General features: G+C 39.7%; 1 protein-coding gene across 1 annotated transcript; it reads left to right on the plus strand.

Annotated features, from left to right (window-relative positions):
* Positions 1–1,093: 1,093 nt before the first annotated feature.
* On the plus strand, positions 1,094–21,211 carry RB195_001283 (uncharacterized protein; the record flags this gene model as incomplete). The annotated part of the gene is made up of 10 exons (XM_064197988.1): positions 1,094–1,178; positions 15,373–15,525; positions 18,918–19,050; positions 19,114–19,257; positions 19,324–19,447; positions 19,873–20,052; positions 20,125–20,224; positions 20,698–20,838; positions 20,915–21,082; positions 21,150–21,211. 10 exons carry the CDS (start codon positions 1,094–1,096, stop codon positions 21,209–21,211), a joined length of 1,290 nt encoding a protein of 429 aa, XP_064053869.1.
* Positions 21,212–23,170: the final 1,959 nt, after the last annotated feature.

Genomic DNA, 23,170 nt, shown 5'->3' on the forward strand with positions numbered 1-23,170 from the left:
GGAGGAAATATGATCATCCATTATGTAGTTGGGATGAAATAGAGCATTGGTGTTTCCTGAGCTACGACGATTATGTCATCAAGGGATAGATCCCGTATTGTTATCGATTTTCCTATCGAAATTCGACTCAGGCACGTTTTGGTCTGTTTTTCTGTATTTATTCCGGTCAGTTAACTGGAAACGCATTTGTTTTTGTTGGGTTTTTCATAATTGATGCGACACCCAATCCTACAATACCCCTAGAGCACAAACGTCAATCCTTTCATGTAACTAGTTATTAACTTCTTATCAGTAGCATATACCACAACATTTCACGTCTTTGGCTAAGGTGTGGGTTCTTGATAAGGAAACCGCGCGAGACCATATTAAATTTTATGACCTTGTCGGAAAAGTTCGTCATTTACTTAACGATGAACTTATGGTGGACTATATGAAACCAGAAAATTCGCAAAGATTTGCTGCATGGGCAAGAATGCTTTTCTTTATTTTTTGTTTTTCTCGCTCTAAATCCTTTTTCTCAACTCCATTTGTATTAGGTTGTATTGACCTTCGTAGAAGTCGTCATATAACAACAATTTGAATTGAAAAGTGGATATGGTAGTAGGGATTTCCACAATCCCCTTGTAGAAAAACATCTCATCACGACAACATGGGAGTACATCATTGTGCTTGCTTTTTTCCGGCTTTTTTTAGGCGATAAAAATTACAGTTCTGTTCCTTCAAATCTCCATTCGTTATTTCATTTCCTATTCTTCTGTCAGTCAATCGCTTACTCCATCATCCATTCATCTCATCCATTCAGCCATGCAACCCTAATGCTCCACTTGAATTTTCACAAGATCAAAGTTTCTCTTCATAGTCTCATAACCATCTCCACCGATTACTTATGGAAGTAGTCTCATAACTCCTATCAGACTCTGTATCGCTCTCCATTACTGCAATATCCATTTGGTGCATTCTGGAATTAGATCTAAGCAGTTGATTTATGAATGTTTGTGTTTATTTATTACCGCGTATTATTTAGAAAATTCTTCGTATTTCTTGTTCACTTCGCATTTCATTCATTTTTTGTCTTCATCGAATCAATGTTCAGATGACAAAACGGCCTTGCGGTGACGACAAATCTGTGGTGGAGCCGCCTCCGAAATCATCGTGCTTGGATGCAAGCGAGACTGATGGTGCGTTTTTTTTTTTACAAATGTCATGGAAGAGGTGGGGAGGACGACAACTCCCTCTACTTCCATATCATTGTTGCTGTTATATCATATCATTGCTATAACTACAAGAGCCAAGCATGGTACCTTGCGTGAGCTGCACTTGAGGTTTTGTAAAACGAATAAAATCAAACAGCAGGGGTCATCAGGGGTGTGCTGAGTAAAGTGAACCCAGTGAACTTACTGCGCTTTATTCTGAATACACTTTCTCTCTAGTAATGTAAGATTCAGGTATAGCAGAAGTTAGCCTTTGAATCTTTTTATAACTCAGAACTGATAATAATTCACTCATTACCGTCTTGTTAATTAAATGTTATTAGATTATCAGACGAAAAATCAGAAGAATCATAATAATAAAATAAAACTTCTATTTTTCGTTTCTAGTCAGTTCACTGATATTTTCTTTCTATAGATAAAAAATAGTTTGTAGTTGTTATTTTTTGAGAAGCGGGTTCCTTCTTTGAAAGTCCATCGGGTAGGCATTTTTAATTAAAAGAGCAGTTCTATTTAATTATCCACGGCTACGAAAACGCGCATTGTTGGTGTTTTCGTACCTGCTTCACTTCCGCGCTAATAAATTTCTGTCATTTGTGGTGTGAACCGTGATGTATTTAATCTCATTGAGGTGAAAAAAATACGGTAGGAATCTGTTTTGCTGCACACTCGCCATTCGTGACATCATTCGGGAACCGGCTGTATCATTCGTTCCAAGTTCATGTCGCTTGTGTGCTACGCGATTTTGGGGACTTTAACAACTGTCGTCTTGTTCGATGAGCATCTGGACTTCGAATGAACAGATAATCCCTGCCAGTCATCTCATCCGTCCTTATGCACTGTGGATAGAGCTGTACGGGATTAGTCCGGTTGAAATTTATGACGTGAGTAGACCAAACTTCGTGATAATAATGAGAGCACTGCGACCAACGATCTCGTGCTCTTAGCGCAACTCAGCTGATCCCCTCCGGCTGTTATTATGCTCAATTGCAGCCTTAGGACCTTCCTCGATCCACTATGTTCGTCACTCCCTTGACGTTTTGAGGAACTTTTCGTTCCACTCACCATTCTTTTCGCCTTATTTATATAGAAGTTCTATATTCTACATTTTCGCTACACTCTCTAAATACGGCATGGTTGTTGTCAGCGAATCCAAGTACAGCATACATGCTTCGGCGTTCTCCTCTGTTTCCACCAGCTTCTTCCTTGTTTTCTTCCTCATCGTTTGGCATTTTTCTGAAAATGACTGTTATAGTGAATGAGTTTCACCTCTAAAGGTGAAGGAACATCGCAGAATGCAAAAGAAGGACCAAAATTTGGTGCGCAAACTAATCCATGATTTTTAAAATTCTTTTTTCCACATACCTAGCCTGTCAAAATATCATTGTGCAAGGTAGGTTAGCTTTCTTCAAATTGAGGGCATTGCATAAAATCTCAAATCGAGGAAAGTTGGGGAAGTTAAGCATGGTCGCTTCACACTGATTCCAGTGTAAAAACAGTTTTTGCTGTTGAGTAGGGAGCGAATTCACAGTATTTTTAATGTGTATTAGTGTCAAGAAACAAAAACTGAGGTCGAAACTTTGCAAACTCCTCCTCCCTCTCCCTCACTTATTTTTCAAGTATTCTGGTTCACATTTTTGAATATTCGGTTACCTTTATATTTTTGATTTCTCATCTTTAGCGCGGAATCCTAGAATTGGAAACAAATGGAAACGAAATTTTCACGTGGGAACTATTGACCTTTTCGAAACGGATCTATCTCTAGAGTGTGATTTTCCCTCGACACTCTGGTGTCCACTCATCTTTGGAAAGGTCTTGATGACGGCGAAATAAAATCGCATTTCTACGAGCTCGGACCAACCGAACAGTTCACTCTTTTATCACTAGCAGCATCGAAAATGTCCAGAGATAAAGTTGATTCACCGAAACCAAACGCTAATTACAAGTAAATAATGAGAAGATGATAATCTGTTGTGGTGACGTAGGTATCATTGAGACACTAGTAACGATGACTTACAAAATAGGTGGTAACAGGGATACTCTAACCCAGTATTTCTAGAAGCAACAAATAGACACTTTTTTTGGATTTTCGAGTGTTTATTAGCTTTGAAATCCAACGCGTTAGTTCTTTTTTGTGTCCGATGGGCTTTGTTCACCTAATGAACGCCATTCGTTTCGTGTCTGCTTAGCCGAGAGTTTCGGAGTTTTGTTGCTCGGCTTTTATGTGTAATTGGAGATGGCACTTGCCGACGGCCTCGACGTCACCCAATAAACACGCTCTTCCGATCATTTTGCTGTCTTTCTGCTTTTCTCCTTACTGCTAAACCTACAGTAATTTTGCTGTAATCTTGGATTTCTGTATTGTCAATCTAAGAGCTGCGGCTCTATGAGGATTTCATTAACTGACCGTTACTGGTAACTGTTCAAACTCTGTTTAACTACTATTTTCCAACTAACAACAGCTGACAAAGTAGCTGGCTGCTTGTAGCCATATAGTTACTTCAAAAAACTGGAAATCAGACTCTGATTGAATTATAAGCATTTTCATCATCGCGATCGTTAGTGCAATTAAATTATGGCTGTGAATTGTATTCAATTAAAATTCTTCGCACATAGTACGTCAAGCTACATCATATTCTCTGCTGAATTCTATGACAATTTCTTCAGTTTCTGGAGCACTTCAAATCCTGTTAATGATGTCTACAGACATTTTTAAACTTCTCATGTACCGATTACTCTTCGGCCTCAACATCACACAATAAATAATAATAATAATGTGGTTAATTTTGTACAAAGCGCAAAAATTGTGGGAAGAGCCGAATCTACATATCCCATGGGACTGCTTCCATATTCTTCGAAACTCGCTGTAATACATGCTAATTGTTTAGCTGTTATGTTGTTCGGCTGCTGCTACATGTGTATGTGTGATTTACGTCTAGCAACAGAGAAACAAAGATCTACGCCATAATTGGATTTGTTGTTCTTTTTTTTTTGGAAAAGCAACTGTCTTCTTGGAGAAGAAAAGCCAGTAGCGCGGCCCATCTACAGTGTACAGTGCTGCTATATTGTATTGTAGTTGCGCCTGACAACTATTATGCTCTGTCAGTATGGCAGATGCATATCTATCACTACGATACGATTGAGCTGTCAGATTTTCTTCGTGCGCGGGTTCATCCCTGATTATACGCTCCGCATCTACATCCATCCGTTGCTCAGATAAACTACAGAATCATTCAGGAGTAAAATTTTCTGTCGGTCAAGCGACTATGCAGCAGTTGGAGATCTCCTGGCCTGGCGCTGCCGTTATGCTGTAAAACATCAATTTATCCGCTCATTCTAGTCTCATATGTGAAAGAATGGCCTTCATATTAAGCCAAAATTTATCCAATTTATCCATTTACCAAAATTTATCCACACTTACCACAAAACGTTCAAACCTTCTAAACCTAAATTTCACACCAACTCTTCTAAAACTCTTAAAAGTCCGAGCGATTAACGATTCGGATAACTCTTCATGGGGGTTCTCTTTTAGTTCCTTTACTTCCTGAAATTGAATGCTCGAATCCTAATCTGTGAACAGCTCGCCTGATTTGAGGTGTTTTCGCTTAACGCTAACATAAATTTTTCACGTAAACCTACTCATTAATCATGGATCGCCTTATATATAGTTGTTGTTGTTATGTGAAGCCGATAGTAGCATAATTCACGGAGATACTTGCGCCATACATACAGGAAGGTACGGGAATCGTCTACGCAACTCTCTCTTCCCCTTCTTTTTCGTGCTTTAGTTCATTCTTCGGCCTTTTTTTGAGGTTTTGAAAACTCGGATGCGATATAACTAATCGCTGTTAAAAGTGCTGTTTTTAAAAAATTCGGTTACAGTCCTTAATTTTTGGTTTTACAGCTATCATTTATGTTTGTTTTCAGTTTCCATTTTGTTCCTTCCTTAGTTGGCCGACTTTTGCTCAAATTCTCAAACAAAGCGTTGCATTCCCGAGTCTGACGTAGTTTACAACCTCTCTTGACCCCATTCTTGGAAAGTGGGGAATTCAACTATAAAAGTTTATTCTTCTCTTTTTTCCGCGTTCTCTTCCTTGTGCATTTGTGTTCTGTTTCTTTCCTGCTGGTTTTTGAATTCGAGTTGTTGTGTCCGGAGAACTCTCATTCACCGCAGCCGAATTACATTTCCTGCTTTGCACACGTTGCTGTTGATCGAGAAAAGCTGGAAGCTATTTCTTTTCACTCGAAAACATTTGCTAGATAACTAGCATTGATTGCTTCACAGCAGAGCGGACTAACTTTTTCGATTACCGTTCTATTTCTCTCGTTTAACAGTTGCGTGCTTTCAAATTTTCAAAACGTCAAAATTTTTAAAGTGGTGCGGTGAAGCGGCCTTTAACATAATTTGTCTTGCCATATAAATTCACATCTAATTTTAGTTCGTAATTTTATTTATGTAATGATTTTTCTATAGGTGAGCTCTTTTTAATGAGATAACTCAAACAAAGTTCTTGAATACCTTCAGATGCTTTTTGGAAATGATGCAACTGGAAAATGTTGTAATACATCTTAGCTTAATGAATAGAGGTTCATAAGCCATTTTGGTAGCTTTGCTATAGTATTTCCTAGATGTAAAAACAACTTTCAAAGCTCATCTAGTACGAAGCTTTTTTCAAAATTAACAAATATATTTGTTTTCACCAGCTCCGCACAATTCAGGCATTAGAAGGTGGCTCTAACGTATTTTCATGCTCAAGATTTTTTTGCATATCCTAAGCATCCAATGAATGATTGTGAATATGTGCAACAAATTTGGAAAAGTCTATCAAAGATATTTCCCCAGAGCCCTGTTTATGCTTGTTTTTCTTGTAACACCAGAACTCCTCGCTTCTCATCATCTGACTGTCATCTTATCGATCGTCCAGGATGAAACCTACCAGGAAACACCCCTACAGTTAGTTATCACGTCCGATTGTGTATCCGGTCCCACTTTTCTCCATGCTTAACCCTTTGAAACAGGATTTTTCTGTCTTCGATAACCTCTAAAGGACACCACTATGCCCGTTATCCTCTGAAAATTCCAGTTTCCGAAAGAAAATGAACGCGGAGAGGCTAGTGCATGCAACCAATCCATCCATTTTGTCTGTTTAGAAATTTTCGGCAGGATAAATGGCTTGAAGCTTTCGCTATGTGATTATGATGGCAGATTCTATCTATTTTCTAATTCTTGGACTTTCTTACAGCCGTTTTAGGTCCCCTAACCGTATTTTTAAGTTGCTTCAACTTTAAAGAGTCACGTTTGTATCCTCTTCTTTGCACCTGGAAGTCTTACGCTAATTGGACCACTGACACGACTCATCAAAATATTCCCATTCAATTGTTCCATTCTACAAATGGTTGTGTACCTGTGTTCACAAATGCAATGAGCCATCATTGTTTACAGAGAGAATGATGAGTGGAAGCCATTGCCTCTGTTTTCGCCCACATCCCGCTTTTTTGTCGTTGTTTTCTTGTGTTTTTTGTTACTGATTTTTTCTATCAATGTCCCACCCCAAATTTTCACGGAGATAATGAATGAAGACGTCGGTAAAGGGAACAACCCTCCAAAGAAATAGAATTTTCGGACTTCTAGCCTATAATGCCAATGTATGATACAATAATGTGTATATATAGTATCTAATTACACGACCATAAAGATCAGATTGTCGATTGTTTTCGCTGTAGCTTTACTGTAAATTAATACTTGAAGCATCTAACCAAAATTGGTCTTCTTACCTGTCAGTCTCACGTACAGTAGAATCCCTAATTCTTCCACAGAAGACGAAAAAGACGCGATGCGCGTCTTTTTCCTCTTTTTTTCATAACACACCTCAATTTTATCCGTATTATAAAATCTATATACGAATAGACTCGGATGTGCGAGCCCTATCGACTGGATATGATTAGAACTCTTAAAACCTACCACTAAATACTTTTTGAAAGAATTATCTGCGGCTACACACTAACAAGGCTGAGTCCGAGATAACTGCGCCCCAAAAGATATTTGACTTACTACAACTACTTACTATTGCGAACAATTTGATATCTCTCACAGCTTTAATATCATAACTTCAAAGATGTTGAAAAATTGACTGGAGTCACATGTTTCAACTCTAGAAACGATCGGTATTATTAGCTTAGAAATCATTCCTTCACAAAATCTGCAAGGAAACTATTTGTTGTAGGCTTTTCCCTCGATCTCTCAGCTCAACAGAATTTTCGATTTTCTGCAACTGAAGTTATAACTTCGGTGTTTTACATTATTTATTGTGATTTTTGGCACTTCGTAATTCGTTAAAAAAATCAGATTTAATTTCTGTCGGCACAGCACAATAGAGAACAGTATTTGTGCTACTGTTTTGATTTTTTCCAGAAGATCTCTCAGCTGCGGTCAATTCTGAATCTGTAAAAATGTTAACTTCTCATTTGATTTTAGAAATAACTCATTTTGCAGCGATTTCTCGGAAATTCCTTCAAATATCAAATGTATATGTTTAATCAGGAAGAGGAAGAGCTTTATTTATTGGTGTTGATTTCAAAAAATTTTTATCATTCAAATTTTCATCACATACTCTTTCAGCCACTACGGGGGATTATTGTTATTTAGGCACGCAGACCCACCAGATACCTTAGGACACATCGAGTTACGGATGTGTTACCGCATTGAATACTACATTTGAAAAGAGTAAAATAACTACAGAGAAATAGGCTTCAGAATTGTCTGTTCCATTTCGTTTTTTATTGCTTTTATTTTTTGATTCTATCTCTAAATTTAAAATGTAGAATCGCGAATACACGAATCTATTCGTGTATAGGTTTTATAATAGAGATCAAATTGAGCTATGTTATTAAGAAAAGACGAAAAATTAGCGATTCTTCTGTAGGAAGTGCGAGAGTTGTCCCGATGAGCTGTAGTCAGCGGAACAAACACAATATTTTAAAGCTGGAATATTCTGCTATAAAATATCTTCATTGCAAGCATTTTCTACCTTTGGTCACTCCCCGGAGTATTTTTTTTCCGCTTACAACACTTTTTTTGGTTTACATCGTCTTAATCGTACAATCTTGTTCAGCATCGACAGCTCAACTTTAGCACTACTCTACAATCACTTTCGTTCTTTCCCGTGAACGCTCCTGTGCTTTTGACCTCCAGTTTCTGTTCCCTTCCTCATACATTTCTAAATTTTTTTTTTAAATTATAATTTAAAATGAACTTTCTCCTGCTTTTCGCATAGTTTAGTCACGGTCTTCGAGTCTACTCTTCTGGCTTCCCTCCACAAATTTTTCTGAATACATGTGGACAATTCTCTGATTCGTTTTTTCACTGCTAAATGTAGAAACTAGCACTTTTACGTGGTCCTGTCAGTATATGTGAAGGTCTGGACTTGCATATTTGGTGGTAGCTAGAAATTTGCTCATGTTTCCTGCATGCATGAGGGTTATTTCTTAAACCAGCACTTCCTAACAACGTCGAATTTGTTCACTCGGCGATGGGTTGCCCACTGATTTGTAGTTGTACGCACAATTTTCGCTTTCTCATGCAATTGTAGTGGCCGAATGACAGTTTCTCGGCAGACGATGACGTCACTGTGAATGTCGCTCGAACGAAAGGAGCCAAAACTGCCTTATTGCTAGTATCATGTTTCACAAGTTGACGTGGGCTGTGAATTTCCTACCATACCTCCTCTATTCATAACTTTTTCGGATCCTGTACACACCTTCAAAAGCATTTTCTCACGCTTATTCTTGCCTATTCAGGAGCGATACGTGAGAAAGAGCCTAACTCGAAATACGTTCTTTTTCTGGACATTATACAGAAGAAATCCATTAAGCCATAATAGAATTTTGCGAACAGGTCCCCGAAATTCTATTCGTTTGCTGGTGTTTCAGTAATAGGACAAGGTTAGCAAAACTGGCGCATCTAGAACTCGAATCCAGGAGGTGGAGGACGAGCCTAAACATTACCGTATGCTTAAAGGTTGGATTTTTCGGACTGTAATTATATTTGTGAGTCCTTCTCAAACAAAAGCAAAAACCCTACGCATCGACCTCTTTCTGTTACAGTTGGGAAATGGAAAGAATGTTGGAAAATTCGTTCACAGTCGATTCACCCTCCTGGGCATTAGACATTCACTTCACTAAATTCGATTCATGGACAATTGTCAAGAGTACAGTACACATGGTAACCAGACCGCCGTCGCTGCGAGTCGCGTGAATGTGCAATTTTGCGTCAAAAATCGTTTTATGGATTCATTAACTGGCACAGAACTTTGTTTACTGGAATTGACTTTATTTTATGACGTGGATTTTCATTCGACTCAACTGCATTCCCAGAAAATGACCACTAAGCATGTGGCCATCATGGCTCCATTAGGTGCACATCCGCTATACACAAAGTATTTAGTGATAACACTTGAAGATCTGCTTTCAGCTAAAATTCCTAATGCTGAAGTAGCCGTTCCCTTTCAATATTGACACTTGGATGTTGGTTCATCGTAATTTTCCTTTGTTCACAAAACCTTCCCAAATAACTTAATTTCTTTGTAGGTAGCATTTTATCCCTTAACATCTTACTGGTAACAAGTTTGAAGTCTGATAGGTGTTCTCTCGGTGCTGTTGAATGAGGTGCGCAGATTTTATCGTGTGAATTAATATTCGTCCCGTTGGCAGAGAAAACGAAGTATGTGTGATTCTGACGTGCAACTGCAGCAAAACCCCCTCATCGAGGCCAGGACTGACAAAACGCTCGTCGAGCCAACTACTAGTAGGTATGTCAACGAAGCGTATGAAAAGCCCTTACCCAAATTTTTGTTTGTTAATTCCGTGAAGGAGTTAAGAACAACCTCATTTGCGGTTAGTGCAGCAGAGGAATTTGCGCGGGAGTACCTGAGGATGAGCTCACTTGACACCTCCCTCGACCCGTCTTGAAGGAGTGGACGACATAGTAGGTAGCTAATTAATTAAGCTGACTCCACGGTTGTCTAGTCGTAATCATAGTTTTGCTTTACCCTTATTACCTTTGCCCCTTACAAACTAAATCCTCTCGTCACTTACAAATTTAAATGCAGCATACCACGAAATTAACGATGTCTCGGATTCTTTTCACGAAGAGACAACGTTAGAGGTGTAGATCCTGAGAGTGAGCGCGGTCAATTTCAGGTAATTGTCACGAAAAAAGTAGTGGAAAACGGCTTTGTCGGTCGAAATTTCCTGCAAGGCAAGTGAAAACGCACCAACTAACGGAGCGCTGCTGAATATCTCCATAAAAGCGTTCTGCAACTTAATTAATACCTGTTCTAAGTCCTCCTTTTGTAACTAACTCTGTACTTAACAAACTACTCGCTTTCTAACACTGTGGCAGAATTTCGGGTTTTCCGGACAAACTTAATTAGTTCACGTTATATTGGGTGCCTCCACGTAGTTAATTTTAGCAAGAAATTCGCTTTCCATTTCGTATGACTTCTTCTGCTCGTTAATAATGCTCCATTTTCATTTCTGGCGCTGTTTAATGGACAGCTTCTTCACCGTTTTCCGGGAAAGATGTCGTTTAACAGGCCTCTAGAACCACCTCTTATTTTCGTTGGGTTTTTCTTAATAATTTTTAGCAAGATATTAAGTTTCTGCATGTCACTTTCTAAAGTCCTACGGTATCATTTATGAGACGAGTGTACAATTTTGTGGAAAATTTTATGAAAGGACATTCAAGAGAAATTTTCTAGCCATCTTAGCACACAGCACCCAAATTGCGTCTTGAAATACGTTCTTGCCGTCGGAGTCTTAGGAATCGACCAAGTGGACTTTTGAAGACAACAATCAAAACGGAAGCGGCTGATTTCAAATTTCCGTTTAGAATCTGGTTTTTTTTAAAGATATGTGATCGCTATAAAGGACCGAACAGCTGCCGTGCAAATTTGCGTCGTGTTTGTGGAATTTACAATTATCCAGTAAATACTGCGTCATTTTGATGAACGGACGTGTTTTGATGTAATTCGTGAACGAAACGAAGTGAAACAAATAATGTGTTCACGTTAGTAAACAGCAGACACCAGGAACATGAAACACGTTGTCGAAATACTTTCTAAAAGTGATGCCAACTGTTTCAAATATCGAATATCGTCCAGGTGGTAATCACTACAGTACCTACTGGGAAAGATTGCAGAGTACATACTTCAGTTGATGTGACTGAAGGCATCATTCATTTGTGTTCAACGGAAGATTTTAACAGTTCCTTTCTAACAAAACGGCATTTATGCATTCGCAGTTACGCGTTACTCTGTTCTTGATCTCGGACTGCAGAAAAAAAGCAACTTCTCTTGTTAACTATTCCATTCATTCGTGCTCTTCTTCTGTCTTTTTTTCGTTTTCCGATTCGTGTGCTTCTTTTTCCATTCACTCATTAGACAATTCATTTCGTTATCCATCTTCTATCTAGAAAATGTTGTTTTGCGTTTCGTCCACCCAATCACTACATTCATTCATTCAAGCAAACAGTAACTGATGCATTAATCCACTTATGCATTTCTGTTCAGTCGTTCACTAACTCCCACTTCTAATCCAATCGTTCGCTCATTCATTCATATTCGTACTGATTCGTAAATAGAAGTAATTGACTGGACTGGTCTATTCCACGCAATGAATATTAACTTACTGATTTAAGTTCCAGACAAAGCAGAAACAATTGAAAAGAAATGAACAATGTGAAGAGAGCTAATCTTGCTACCTATCAAATAACACACATGTAAAGGAAGTAGATCAAGCAGGAAAATCTGCTGCCCAATCTTAGAAACTCATTTGCTTTTCCATCGAAGTTCCTTCTTCACTTTGTTTTTTTTTTGTTTCCCACTTTGCTAGTCTCCATCCACCATCTGTTAGCTTCCAATTTGCTTATTCTCCTGTACTTTTCCTCTATATCATATGCTATGTCATATCCTCATGTCATCTATCATTTTCTCCTCATTTCACATTCTCCTCATTTGTTCATCTATTCCTTACGTTTCGTCCCCTCTCCAGTTCCCTTTATTATTTCAATCCAACAAGCTAATTTTTAATCGTACTTCATCCTATTTGATTAACATTCTTATCTTCCTGGTGGCTACTTTTTCTCTCTTCTTGTCTTTCTTCATCTTCCCTTCTTCCACACCTATCTTTGCTCTTTGTCTATATGCTCTCCGCTAATTATAAGGTCCGCTTGTCAGGATCTGATCATTTTTCATCTGTGTTCATATCAAACGATTTCTCCTATTTCTTCTTGAATTTCCAGCTTCCCATTTAGTCACAGAAAACCAGCTGTATTTACCAATACGATTTGCTCGGCCGCCAACTCAACAGTAATTAGTAAGCTATTCATCACATTCATCAGAGTTTTCACAAACAATCATTGCTCTGTTCCTCTACGTTCCCACAATTTTCACCCACTCTCTACTTTCCAAGGATTCCTCCCTCCAAATAGCTTAATAGAAGAAAAACTTAGATGCACCTTCAGCGCTGTGTCTCTGCGCCGGTTCCGCCCATAACTTAATCGGCTGACGTGTTTATGGGCGGGTCGAGTTGCTTGCATCCTTCCGTACTGCAGAAGTTCAGCGCCGATCTTTACTCAGTCCAGAGACGTTGTCACTGGAGATTGTCCTTTAATGATAGAAAGCGTCGTTGACGTACTTTTCGTTTCCTCGTTAGCCACCAAATTAAAGTCAGCTACGGTATTTTTTTTCTTGTTGCCCCCTTCTGCAACTCTTTTGCTTCTTGCTTTTCCTTAGTAGCGCTTTCAACTTTTCTTCATTAAACGCGCTTAGTAGATTAACTACTGATTACTATATTATACAATTAATATATAACACAACTATTGTATTATAATGTCATTGTATTAAAGGTAATTTATTATCATAGATGAAAGTGGAGGAGTTGAGGTGGGGGCAGTTTATCGAGCTTTCTTCTCCTTGCCTTACTTTCATACACACCAACGATGAAATAGAGGATTCGGTAGCGGTTAGCGGCAGTTTGCGATGGTCCCACTTCGGTCCCAACTGCTGTCTCCACCGCGCCGTTTCGAGCGCGTACGCAAATGCGCTGTGCTGCATCGTTTTGACTCAACTATAAACCATGTGCTTGCCATATGCTTGTAGTCCGCAATATATTCTTCCATATTCATTTAACTCATGAGTTTCCTGCAAACCTTCCCATTGTTGGGAAAGGAATTTCTGTGAGCTCCCTTATTTCTTGCTACATTCAAAATTATAGAAGAAAATTATAGAATAAAGAGTGGCTGGTGCTAATCAGTCTGCTTAGGGTGCGACTACCCGTTCACTTCTATTCAGAATCGTCTGAGGTTTACGAATATGATCTAGCCTATAGAATGACCTGCAGAAACTATGTATCGACTCAACGTTTTTATCCTCCCATACAAATCTGGCACCAGTTTATAGAGCCCTGAGAGAGATGAAAGTCTTGGTTAGCTCTTGAGCGGATTTGTTCCATTGACCGGAACTCTTACCGGCTGCGCTACACGCGATTTTGATGCATTTATCTAGAAACAATTCTTTCCTCAAATGTTTCTGCTGAGGTTTCTCGGACAGTTCCAAAAACTGTCAGTGCGCTAAAATTGTCGCAAAGCGACCCTCCAGAAATGAACGACCGACGCAGCTCTCAAGAGTTGTTGTTGTTGTAAGGGTTTCCACAAGAGAACTGAGATGAAAGCATCGACACGCGTTATTTGCGAAGATCACTTCTTCTCTTCTTTTTTTTGATGAATTACCCGCAATTGCGTGGAATAGTCCGGCTAACTTCGTACACGCAACGTCTTTTGATACTTATTTATGCATGCTAAGCAGACTTGGGAAGGAGGCCATGTTGAGCGCTAGTAGCCGAGTAATGATCCTAACTCGAATGAACTCACCAGCGCTACCATACCTCTTCTGAATGGCCGACAAAAACGTTTATTTTCAAGTGTTTCGCTTGAACTAAATGTGGAATATGCTAACAAATTTTATAAAAATAGCACGGTAACGACGCAAACTATTGTCGACAATGGTAGCTGCGAATTCACTGGTTCCAGCTATTTATCGCCCGCACTTTAAGCCAAACACAAACTTTTTGCTTGCTACTGGCAGAGAGCGCGTTTTAGTGATGTTCAGCCGCTTAATTCATTCGATATTATCATGAGTTCCCGCAGGAGAAGTTGGAAGCACCGATTTGTGTCGTTCAAGGAGATCTTTTTCTCAGACACAACTGTCTTCTTCCATCCCTTACTGAGTTTTTTTTCGACTTTTATTATTTTTAACGTTCTTTCTTTACTCTACAAGAACCGCATCACCTACTTTTTTGTCCTACTGTGAGATTCAAAAAAAAGACGGCATTTTTTTTTTGAGGAGTAGGAGAATTCAATATTTGTAGGGAGTGGGCTTGTACTGTCAGAAATGACGTGAAAGTCACAAAACCCTATTAAGCCCTGTTTTCAGAAGAGTTGCCGCGTCAACTCTTTCATCAACTGATGACAATATCCAGAAAGAAATATAATAGTGATGGATTATCTGCACAACAACCATAAATTCTGCACAGCTATTAAAAGCGGAAGAGATCAGACGGGCTTCAAATCAGAAGGGATCAAACGAAACGGCTCTTTTCCATGCTATTTCAGGATGTTTTGATATTCGCCATTCCGATCGTATTTGCGTCACAATGCATGACGGAGACGTCAGCATGTTGACCACGCCTACATCGTAGCTCAACCCATCCTTTTAGCGAGTCATTTGCGTCCTCTAAGTGTAATTTTGTTTGTGAAGGGTTTCTTGCAAGTGCCTTGGAGATTCATTAACATTTTAATCCACGTTCTCTACTAGTCAGTTTTTAGATGTCTAATTCGTGGATGCGTCCAAAAATAACCTATGCTAATATTGTGGAGTACGGAGGAGAAAGTACTATTTTAATCAAGAGATACATTGTTTTAAATCTACTTGAATCGTCTATCCCTTGTTCTGGAAGTGACTGCGCCCTTGAGATACCGTGTTATTTCCCACAACTTCGCCAAGTGATTCGTAAAAAACCAGAAATGTAATTGTGTTTTGTAGCAGTAGCGTTTTTTTGTGCTCTCGCTGTTTCCACCCAGTTGAAGACGCAACATGCTCCATTTCAGATCCGCGTCCACTTCCGGCGTCAATAATAACGATACTCATCACTCGAATCCAACATCATCCTTGTATCTGGGATCACGATCACGAATTTTTCGGACAGCGCGAGCAAATCGACTCTGCTTGGCGTTCAATCGCTGAACAAACAGACGTGCAAGGTGCAGTTTGACTCACTTGTTCTATAATGGTTAGATCTGGAAAGGAGGAGTATAGTTATCGCTGTGTGATTCCTGAAGAAGAATTTCCAATTTATTGCTCCGGACAAGAATTCTGGCCAGCCAAGCACGTAATAAGAATTATGGCAGAATACCTATTGGGCATGTTGATTTTCTGCACTGGAGCGATTTACGATTTCTGTCCCATTTGGGTTGTAGGAACTGTTTTGGTCTCTGGATATGGTAACCGACTAAAAACCAGCTCCAATTTCACTGAGTGGCTACTTACCATTAGTGTCATGCAAAGCCGATGCGCCAGCAAAACTACTGCTTTTTTGTGAACCTTTTTTTAAATTGTTGCCTTTTAAGCTTGTTGTTATCATTATTAAAATCATAAAGTAATTAAATAAAAACTACTACAATCATTGTTATTAATAGTTAGTTAATTTATTCCACAAAAAAACGCGAAGCCAGATGTGGTGTGGAGCCCTTGCATTTTTCGCATCCTGGTTGCTGTCTCGAAAATGTGCAGCTTAACCCATGCACCTATCATTATGGTATTTAAATTGGAGCAGATGAACGAGGAGCGCCTAATTGTTGCGCATACATGTGACGTACGCACCCGCAATTCGGCATATTAGAATTTTTCGGCCCACAGGAGCGATCCAATGTCATTTCGTCCTCCTCTTCTATACCTTCCTCTGTTGATGTTGTTTGTGTTTGTGCACGTGAAATTGCGCGCACACATTATAATTCGCATGCAAAATTGCCATTAATGTGGTTGAATTCTGTAACGGCGGCGGCAATGGCTTCTTTGGAGGGAAAAAATGGCTGCTACAACGTTAGAAAAATATTATTCTTGTGCATCGCTTGTTATACGTACGTCATCGGTCCAATTTTACAACATATGAAAGATTACGATAGATTCTATTCATGGCGAGGCTATCTTTAGTCTGCTGGATGTTTACAGATGGAAACGTCAGCTCCAAACAATGAAATAACGTGCATATAGAATCGATGATAAGGGAGTTGGCTAATGTGCAACTGTCTTGTCGTCGTCAGTTAATTGCTTGATTTCCTCCGATATTTTTGTTTCCGTTTTTGTTATAAATAGTTTCTTCTCGACAAATCTGAGCATGCATTGGTAAAAAGGTAACAATATCAAAAACTTTTGCTGACATTTCAATTAATGTTCCAGAAAAATCATTCTCGATCCGAGGTTAGTTCGAATACTTCTGAGTATTCTGCTGATCCTCTGCAGCCGCTGAACATAAAAATCTGAAATAATCCATCCAGGAGACAAACATTACATCCGAAACAATATGTTTTCTAAATAAAACTATGGGGAAATACATTGTGCATCTTTGCTTCTAAGGTATTGAATTTGGCATCCTTTCTAGTATTACTTCAGAAATAAGCCCTTCAGTGAAATAACTGTTGCATTCTTTCAGAAAAAAAACTCCTAAAATAGTTGTTACTTCGAGCACAGCACCTAGCTGTAAATATGTACGCAGATTATTTGAAAAAAAAGGTGCTCTCCTAGAAAGTTACGTCCGTTATCATGTTGTGTTCGTTCGAATTTTAGGCTTAACGAGACTCGTATCTCACCGTACTCAATTTTCAACAGCAGTTTCCCAGAGAAACTGCAAAGTTAATTGGCACATTAAAGTTATATTTTTGGTGCAGTTTTTGCCAGTTCGCATGAATCGTCGCTTCTTTAGCACCATATCTACCTTTTTCCTAAATAATTATCTGGAACGCTAAAAAAAAGATCATCATGGAACGCTCAAAATACAATCGAAATACAAAATACTTCCTACGCGGATTATCTATTTTCACATTAAGCGGATTTCCGCATTTGGAATAAACCGACGACCGGCCGAGTATTCCTTGTGAATTCATGAATTGAAGGTTTTGTTTTCCGCATCTGTCCTTCTTTTGAACGAAAACGTTTCCATGAATAGCTAGGAATAGTCGCATGCTTCCCACTACTTTATCTTGGCGAGTGAAAAAATGATTTCCAAGAAGCAGAAGCGCGAATCAACCTCGTTCATGTTTGTGGTTTTGGTTTGCTTATTCCTAGAAAACTCTCACCAAATGCATGACGAAATTATCTCCTGTTCCATTCCGAAGAGAAGGTTGTGTGTGCCATAGTTTCAGCTCACAAAAACTGATCTTAGTTGGATTCTTGTTTCTCTCTGACTAAGACACTTTTTTATAACAATCGAATTTACGTGGAATGTGTCTGATGTCTCTGATTGAGTTTTTCCCTTAGTTTTACCTACGACTAAGCGTCTTTTCCATAGCTGGGAGATCACAGAACAATCTGGCGATCGAATGGTACGCGCAAAACAATCTACACATATGCAAACTCGGCCGCCAATGAGAAATTGCGTTGTTTTTCTCTCGTTCCGAACATTTAATATTGAATGAATAGCGCGACACTTTCAACACTCCGTTTCCCTATGAGACTACTGACATCAAAAATGATCGTTTGAGCCTGTATCTCGCACAACATTCGTTCTGCCCGCTTATGCGTTCGAGGTACGCTGCTAAGGCCACACATCGGCTGCGATTTTCTCTTACTTCTCGAGTTTATCTTTTACTACGTTAAGAGTCTTAATGCGCCAATCTACTTCTTTTCTGTAGATTTTTGAAAAGAATCGAAACCAAAAAGAAATCGTGGTATTGCACAGCGCAACAATCTGTAACGTTTTCACGCATCAGAAAATACGGAGAAAGCGAATTGCAATGATCCCCTTTGAGCACAACACTCGTTTATAATTTGGTTTCTGCAAAATTGATAGCGCTGCCGCAAACACTTGAGAACGATGAAAACTGCTACGACGCTCTCACCTCAACGTAAAGTATGTGGGGTATTTTTTTCCCTAAAACTATTTGTGTGATCTTGGTATTTCTTACCATTAGCCTCGCTTTTTTGTCATCCCAGCACGAGGGATTTTTGTTGTGCTCACAACGGTAATCTTACTTTTGTTCCTGCTTGTTAGATAAAACAATATACACAGCTATGAGAAGCTTCGAACATTATTCACTATTTTTCAACTCCATGCGAGAAAAGTGCTCTTTTCTGTATTAAAAAAAGACCCCTGGGTTTGGTGTTGATCTACGCTCCACTGCTTGTTTTTTTTAATCTCCCTAAAGCGATCCCTCAATTCTTCTTCCTGTTCATTTTGATTTCTGTCTCGCAACCGCGGATTAACTAGAATTAAGGGTTTCCCATTGATAAAGTAGATTTCTCTACACTGCTCACGCAGTGGATATGTTTTGTCTGCCATTAGCGATTCGCAGTAGACCATAGTCACTTGATCTATGATATATGTAGCTTTGGATGCATATATAAATATGTACATGTTGTCACATCGTACGTGTTTCAGAGGATCACGTGCGAAGTCTGTGGAACACTGTCTGGAATTCGTGCTCGCGTTCCGGTGGTAATCCCATATTTAATCAGCTCAACAAAATGTCGTCCACGCAGAGTACGCCGAAGAGTTCACCTGGAGCAAAGCAGTTAGTTTCCTTCGAATTTTAGAGATTGTGTCGAACTCGAACCCTGATGTGGCTCCACTTCAGAAGTCCGCCGCGAAAACGTGAAGTGTGCAAGAAAGTTTCGTGGTCGCGCTACGATTCGGTGAACATCTCTGGACACTTATTGATGCTTCCACGTCGATTTGCTAACCTGGAGATCATCGAAGCCGGACCCAGTCGGACTGTTTGGTAAGGTATCAAACGTCTACTCGTCCTAATTATTGAAATCTGTGAAATGGAATGTTGCGCATTCAGTTCCGGTGCTGACCTTCTAACAGAAGAGAACGTGATTATCCGCAAAACACCGTTAAAGGACCAGGAACAAACAGCTCGCGTCTACCACAACCTGAAAATGGGACGACTTCTGCCGCATCCGAATGTATGTTCAGCCAGCTCCTTCTGTACTCTGTTTTCAGCAGTGGCTAGCCGCTTTTTTGAGGAGTTGTAAGCTCGATCCTCTACCAGATCAGTTTTGAATGTAGGTAGCAAAATAAAAAAAAGCAAACGAAATGGTTAGCAGAACACTTGCGATTCTTGCATATAAGTGACTATTGGCTTTTGACGTGAACGCTGAGCAACAAATTGTTTGGCCCGATTTTATTTGAGATTCCTGTCAGTGAAGAGTTGATTCAAGTTTAAAGATCCTAATTATATCCATTGTCTTCCAAGTTCGTCAACTTCTGCGTCCATAAAAGTGTTACTACATTTTTTTAGGCTCACAAAGATTTAGTGTTAATCCGGTCTACTCAACTTCAAAACTAATCATATTCGCTAGCTTCGCCAAATAAACAATGTTTTCTTTAGATTCTTTCTATACTGGATGCATTCGAAGCTGGGGACAGCTTGTACACCGTGACAGACATGATGGACGGGCGATTGGCCGACATTGTCGACGAACATCTGAATCATTTTGTCATTGCGAAAATCATCTACCAATTATTATCAGCCCTGGAGCCATTGCATTCGAATGGGTTTCATCACGGGGTGAGCAGTTGAGAAGCACACAAACATAAGCCATCGAATTTCTTGAGTTCCTCCATTTGATACTTTTTTCAGAACATCACTCTCAACTCAGTGTTCATCAACACTGACGCCGTGTTGAAGTTGTCGTCGTATGGTGATGTGGCGCAAAATGTTGCCGAAGAGAAGTTCAGAGGTGAGTTACTCAACCATTTTGGAAGCCCAAGATGTGCAGATTTCCTGAAAATCCTCAGAATGGAATAGGTGTTGAAATGATGACGGATGATGACCGAGTGCCGTAAAACATTTACAGCTCCGTAGAACACAAAGTAAATGGAATTGATCTGGCGACAGTAACCTATGACATGCAGCAGTTTTCCTATTTTTAACTTTGTGAGCAATTATCTACAACTCCAGCTGAACTTCCTTTCATTTGTCAGCTCCTGAATTGACGTCATGTATCCATTCAAAAAAAAAACTCATGTAGTTTCTTACGTCTGGTAATTCTACTGCTCTTTTGTTATTCCGTAAGACCAGAGTTGTAGCTGCCCGAGAATCAATGTCCTTAATCATCTGTCGTCTTACCTGAACATCAACAGCTTCCAAGAACACATATATTGCGAATAAAACGTAATAACTTTCACAATGCTAAAGTATGTGTCATTTCAGAAGATATCACATCTGTCGGCTCCATTCTGGCCCGTCTGCTGCTCGAGGAGGAGTCTTTCCTAAAACTCGCTAAAATCAAAAGTCACAATGACCTCGAATGGCGCACTATCCTTCAAGGGAACAGCGAATCGGGTCTTGTTGGTGAGTAAAACTTTCAAAAAAAAAAAGCGTCCTGTTCCTTGCATAAAATCCTCTTCGACAAATTATTTGTTTGCAGATTTCCACGCTCGAAACATGCTTTATCTCCTGCTAGGTGCTCCATGCACCTTATCGGATCTCCTCAGGCATCCATACATGCTTACATTTCGAAAAAATGCGGGCAAAGTGCCGCTGATCGATGCAGAACACAGAGATCTCTCCGCGCTCAGCCTCACTGATATGCAGGGTGAGTTAAGATCCATGTACAAGTGTCGCTTTCTATTTTAATTTCTATTTTAATCCGTGAATTTCAGGATTACTTCGAGATGAGCTCAATCGATACGAGTCACCGATCTCTCTGCAGGATGTGCAGTGAATGTAATTATTTGTGTAAAATAGTCAATTTACGGGTATTTTGTAACATTTATCTACAATTTGTGTAAGCAACTCTCGTCACTTCCACTGTGATTGCTAAATAAAATTTTTTTGATAGTTCTTCTCCGTTTATATCGCTAGATGAATCGTCGTTTATCAATAACAGGATTTACAAAGCTAGAATGTAAATTTGCCCATCTAGAAGTTGATGTTGCCTTTCAAAACCAAGAGCTCAGTAGAGTAAAAAAAAATGCTGAAGATTGAAATTTAGCTACACTTTCGCCTACTCAAAATTTCAATAGGTGCCGAAATGTACTACAAAAGAAACTGGTGCCCGGACTACTATAGTCAGTCAAGATGGTTCACAAATGGTTTCGGCTGGTTTTGTTTTCACAGGTCCAGAGAGATCCAAAAAACCAGAGAGTCACCATGAGTGGTTAAAAAAAATGTCCGGATCGCAAATATAGAACTTAAATTCCAGAACAAAGTTTTCTTCTCTGATCCACTGTGTAACCTCTGTTTTGTCTGACACAGTTCTTTCAGCTAGAACGGTGCAAATCAGAAAGAAAAGAAAAGAGGTCGCGAACTCAATTACGCGCCCATGAGCTGGTCATAGCGACGATGCCGTCCTAAGTTTTTTTTGACACTAATTTCGTGGATGGCTTGAGTTCAGCTGAAGCTGGCGACGGTCCTACCTCGATTCAGGCTGCCTTCTCCAGTTTATTTCTTTCGCTTTAAAGGCATCACCCCACGAATTTGGGGTGGTGCAGGTTTCAGGTGGGTTATGCCTATACGGGTTCGTAGATTATGGGGGAGGGTTGTTCCATCCATTTCTTCCTAATTGCCTTAAAAAACGGCTCGAAAGATTCATTAGTTTCACTTGGAGCAGTTGACGAGGAGACATAATTGATCTTCAACTACTCGAACTTGGATTCGGTGCGTCCACAAGAGTTGTGTGTTGCAACTGACACTGTCGTGAAAAACTTCTTCTTCCGCGCCGTTTTTTACGACGATTAGGGAGAGATGATCGGAACGACCTCGGATCCTGCAATCTACAACCCTAACTCTACCTTTTCATGCAGATTCCTTCGCCACGCCAGATTTGTGGAATGCTGCCTTTAAAGGCATCACTCCGCGAATCTGAGGTGGTACGGATTTCAGGTGGAGTATTCGAATGCGGGATAGTAGATTATGGAGAGGGAGTGATTCCGTCCATTTCTTCCTAACTGCCGTTAAAAAACGGTCCGGAAGATACGGCTTCGGGCGTTCTGGCGCATTATTTTCCACAAGGAGTTCGACTGGAGCGCGCCAGCCTTCTGCGGTGCTGCATCTTCCGCTTTTTACGGCAATTAGGAAAAAATGGACGGAATCATCTTCCTCTTCATAATCTACTGCCCCTTATAGGAATACTCCAACTGAAATTTGCACCACGTCAGATTCGTGGGGTGATGCTTTCAATGCGTACCAGATGTAAGAGTTAGGGTTTTCTTTTCAGGGAGACACCAATTTTGCAGTGAAGGAAGAAAATAAGGACAATATCGGATTGAAAAATAGAAGGATATCGCATCAAAAGAAGAAAATTCAGAAAATTCAATCTCTTGTCCTGTCCTAAACAATAAGCGCCGGTCTTTATAAAATCTCTACTACATTCCTTTCCATAATTTTCGTTTTGTTATGCTTAGCATTACAACCATTGCGCCTGCAAAGAGATTTTATATCAAGTGAATAACTTTGGCTAAGAAGAGAGGGATCGGGCGAAAGTGTTAGATGTTTTAACGTCTTAAAATGCAATTAAATTAATCACATAAACCACATAATTACAATATTGACTACGAAACACTGCACCATATTGCACACTTTGCAGTCGGCGAACGCGGCGCGAACACATCAAGTGCATATAGATCCACCCCAAAGTGTCGCCGGCATTACTCAGAATGACCGATGTAATGGACGGAAACAG

Source organism: Necator americanus, chromosome IV (assembly GCF_031761385.1).
Source record: "Necator americanus strain Aroian chromosome IV, whole genome shotgun sequence".
In the NCBI taxonomy this organism is placed as follows: domain Eukaryota; kingdom Metazoa; phylum Nematoda; class Chromadorea; order Rhabditida; family Ancylostomatidae; genus Necator; species Necator americanus.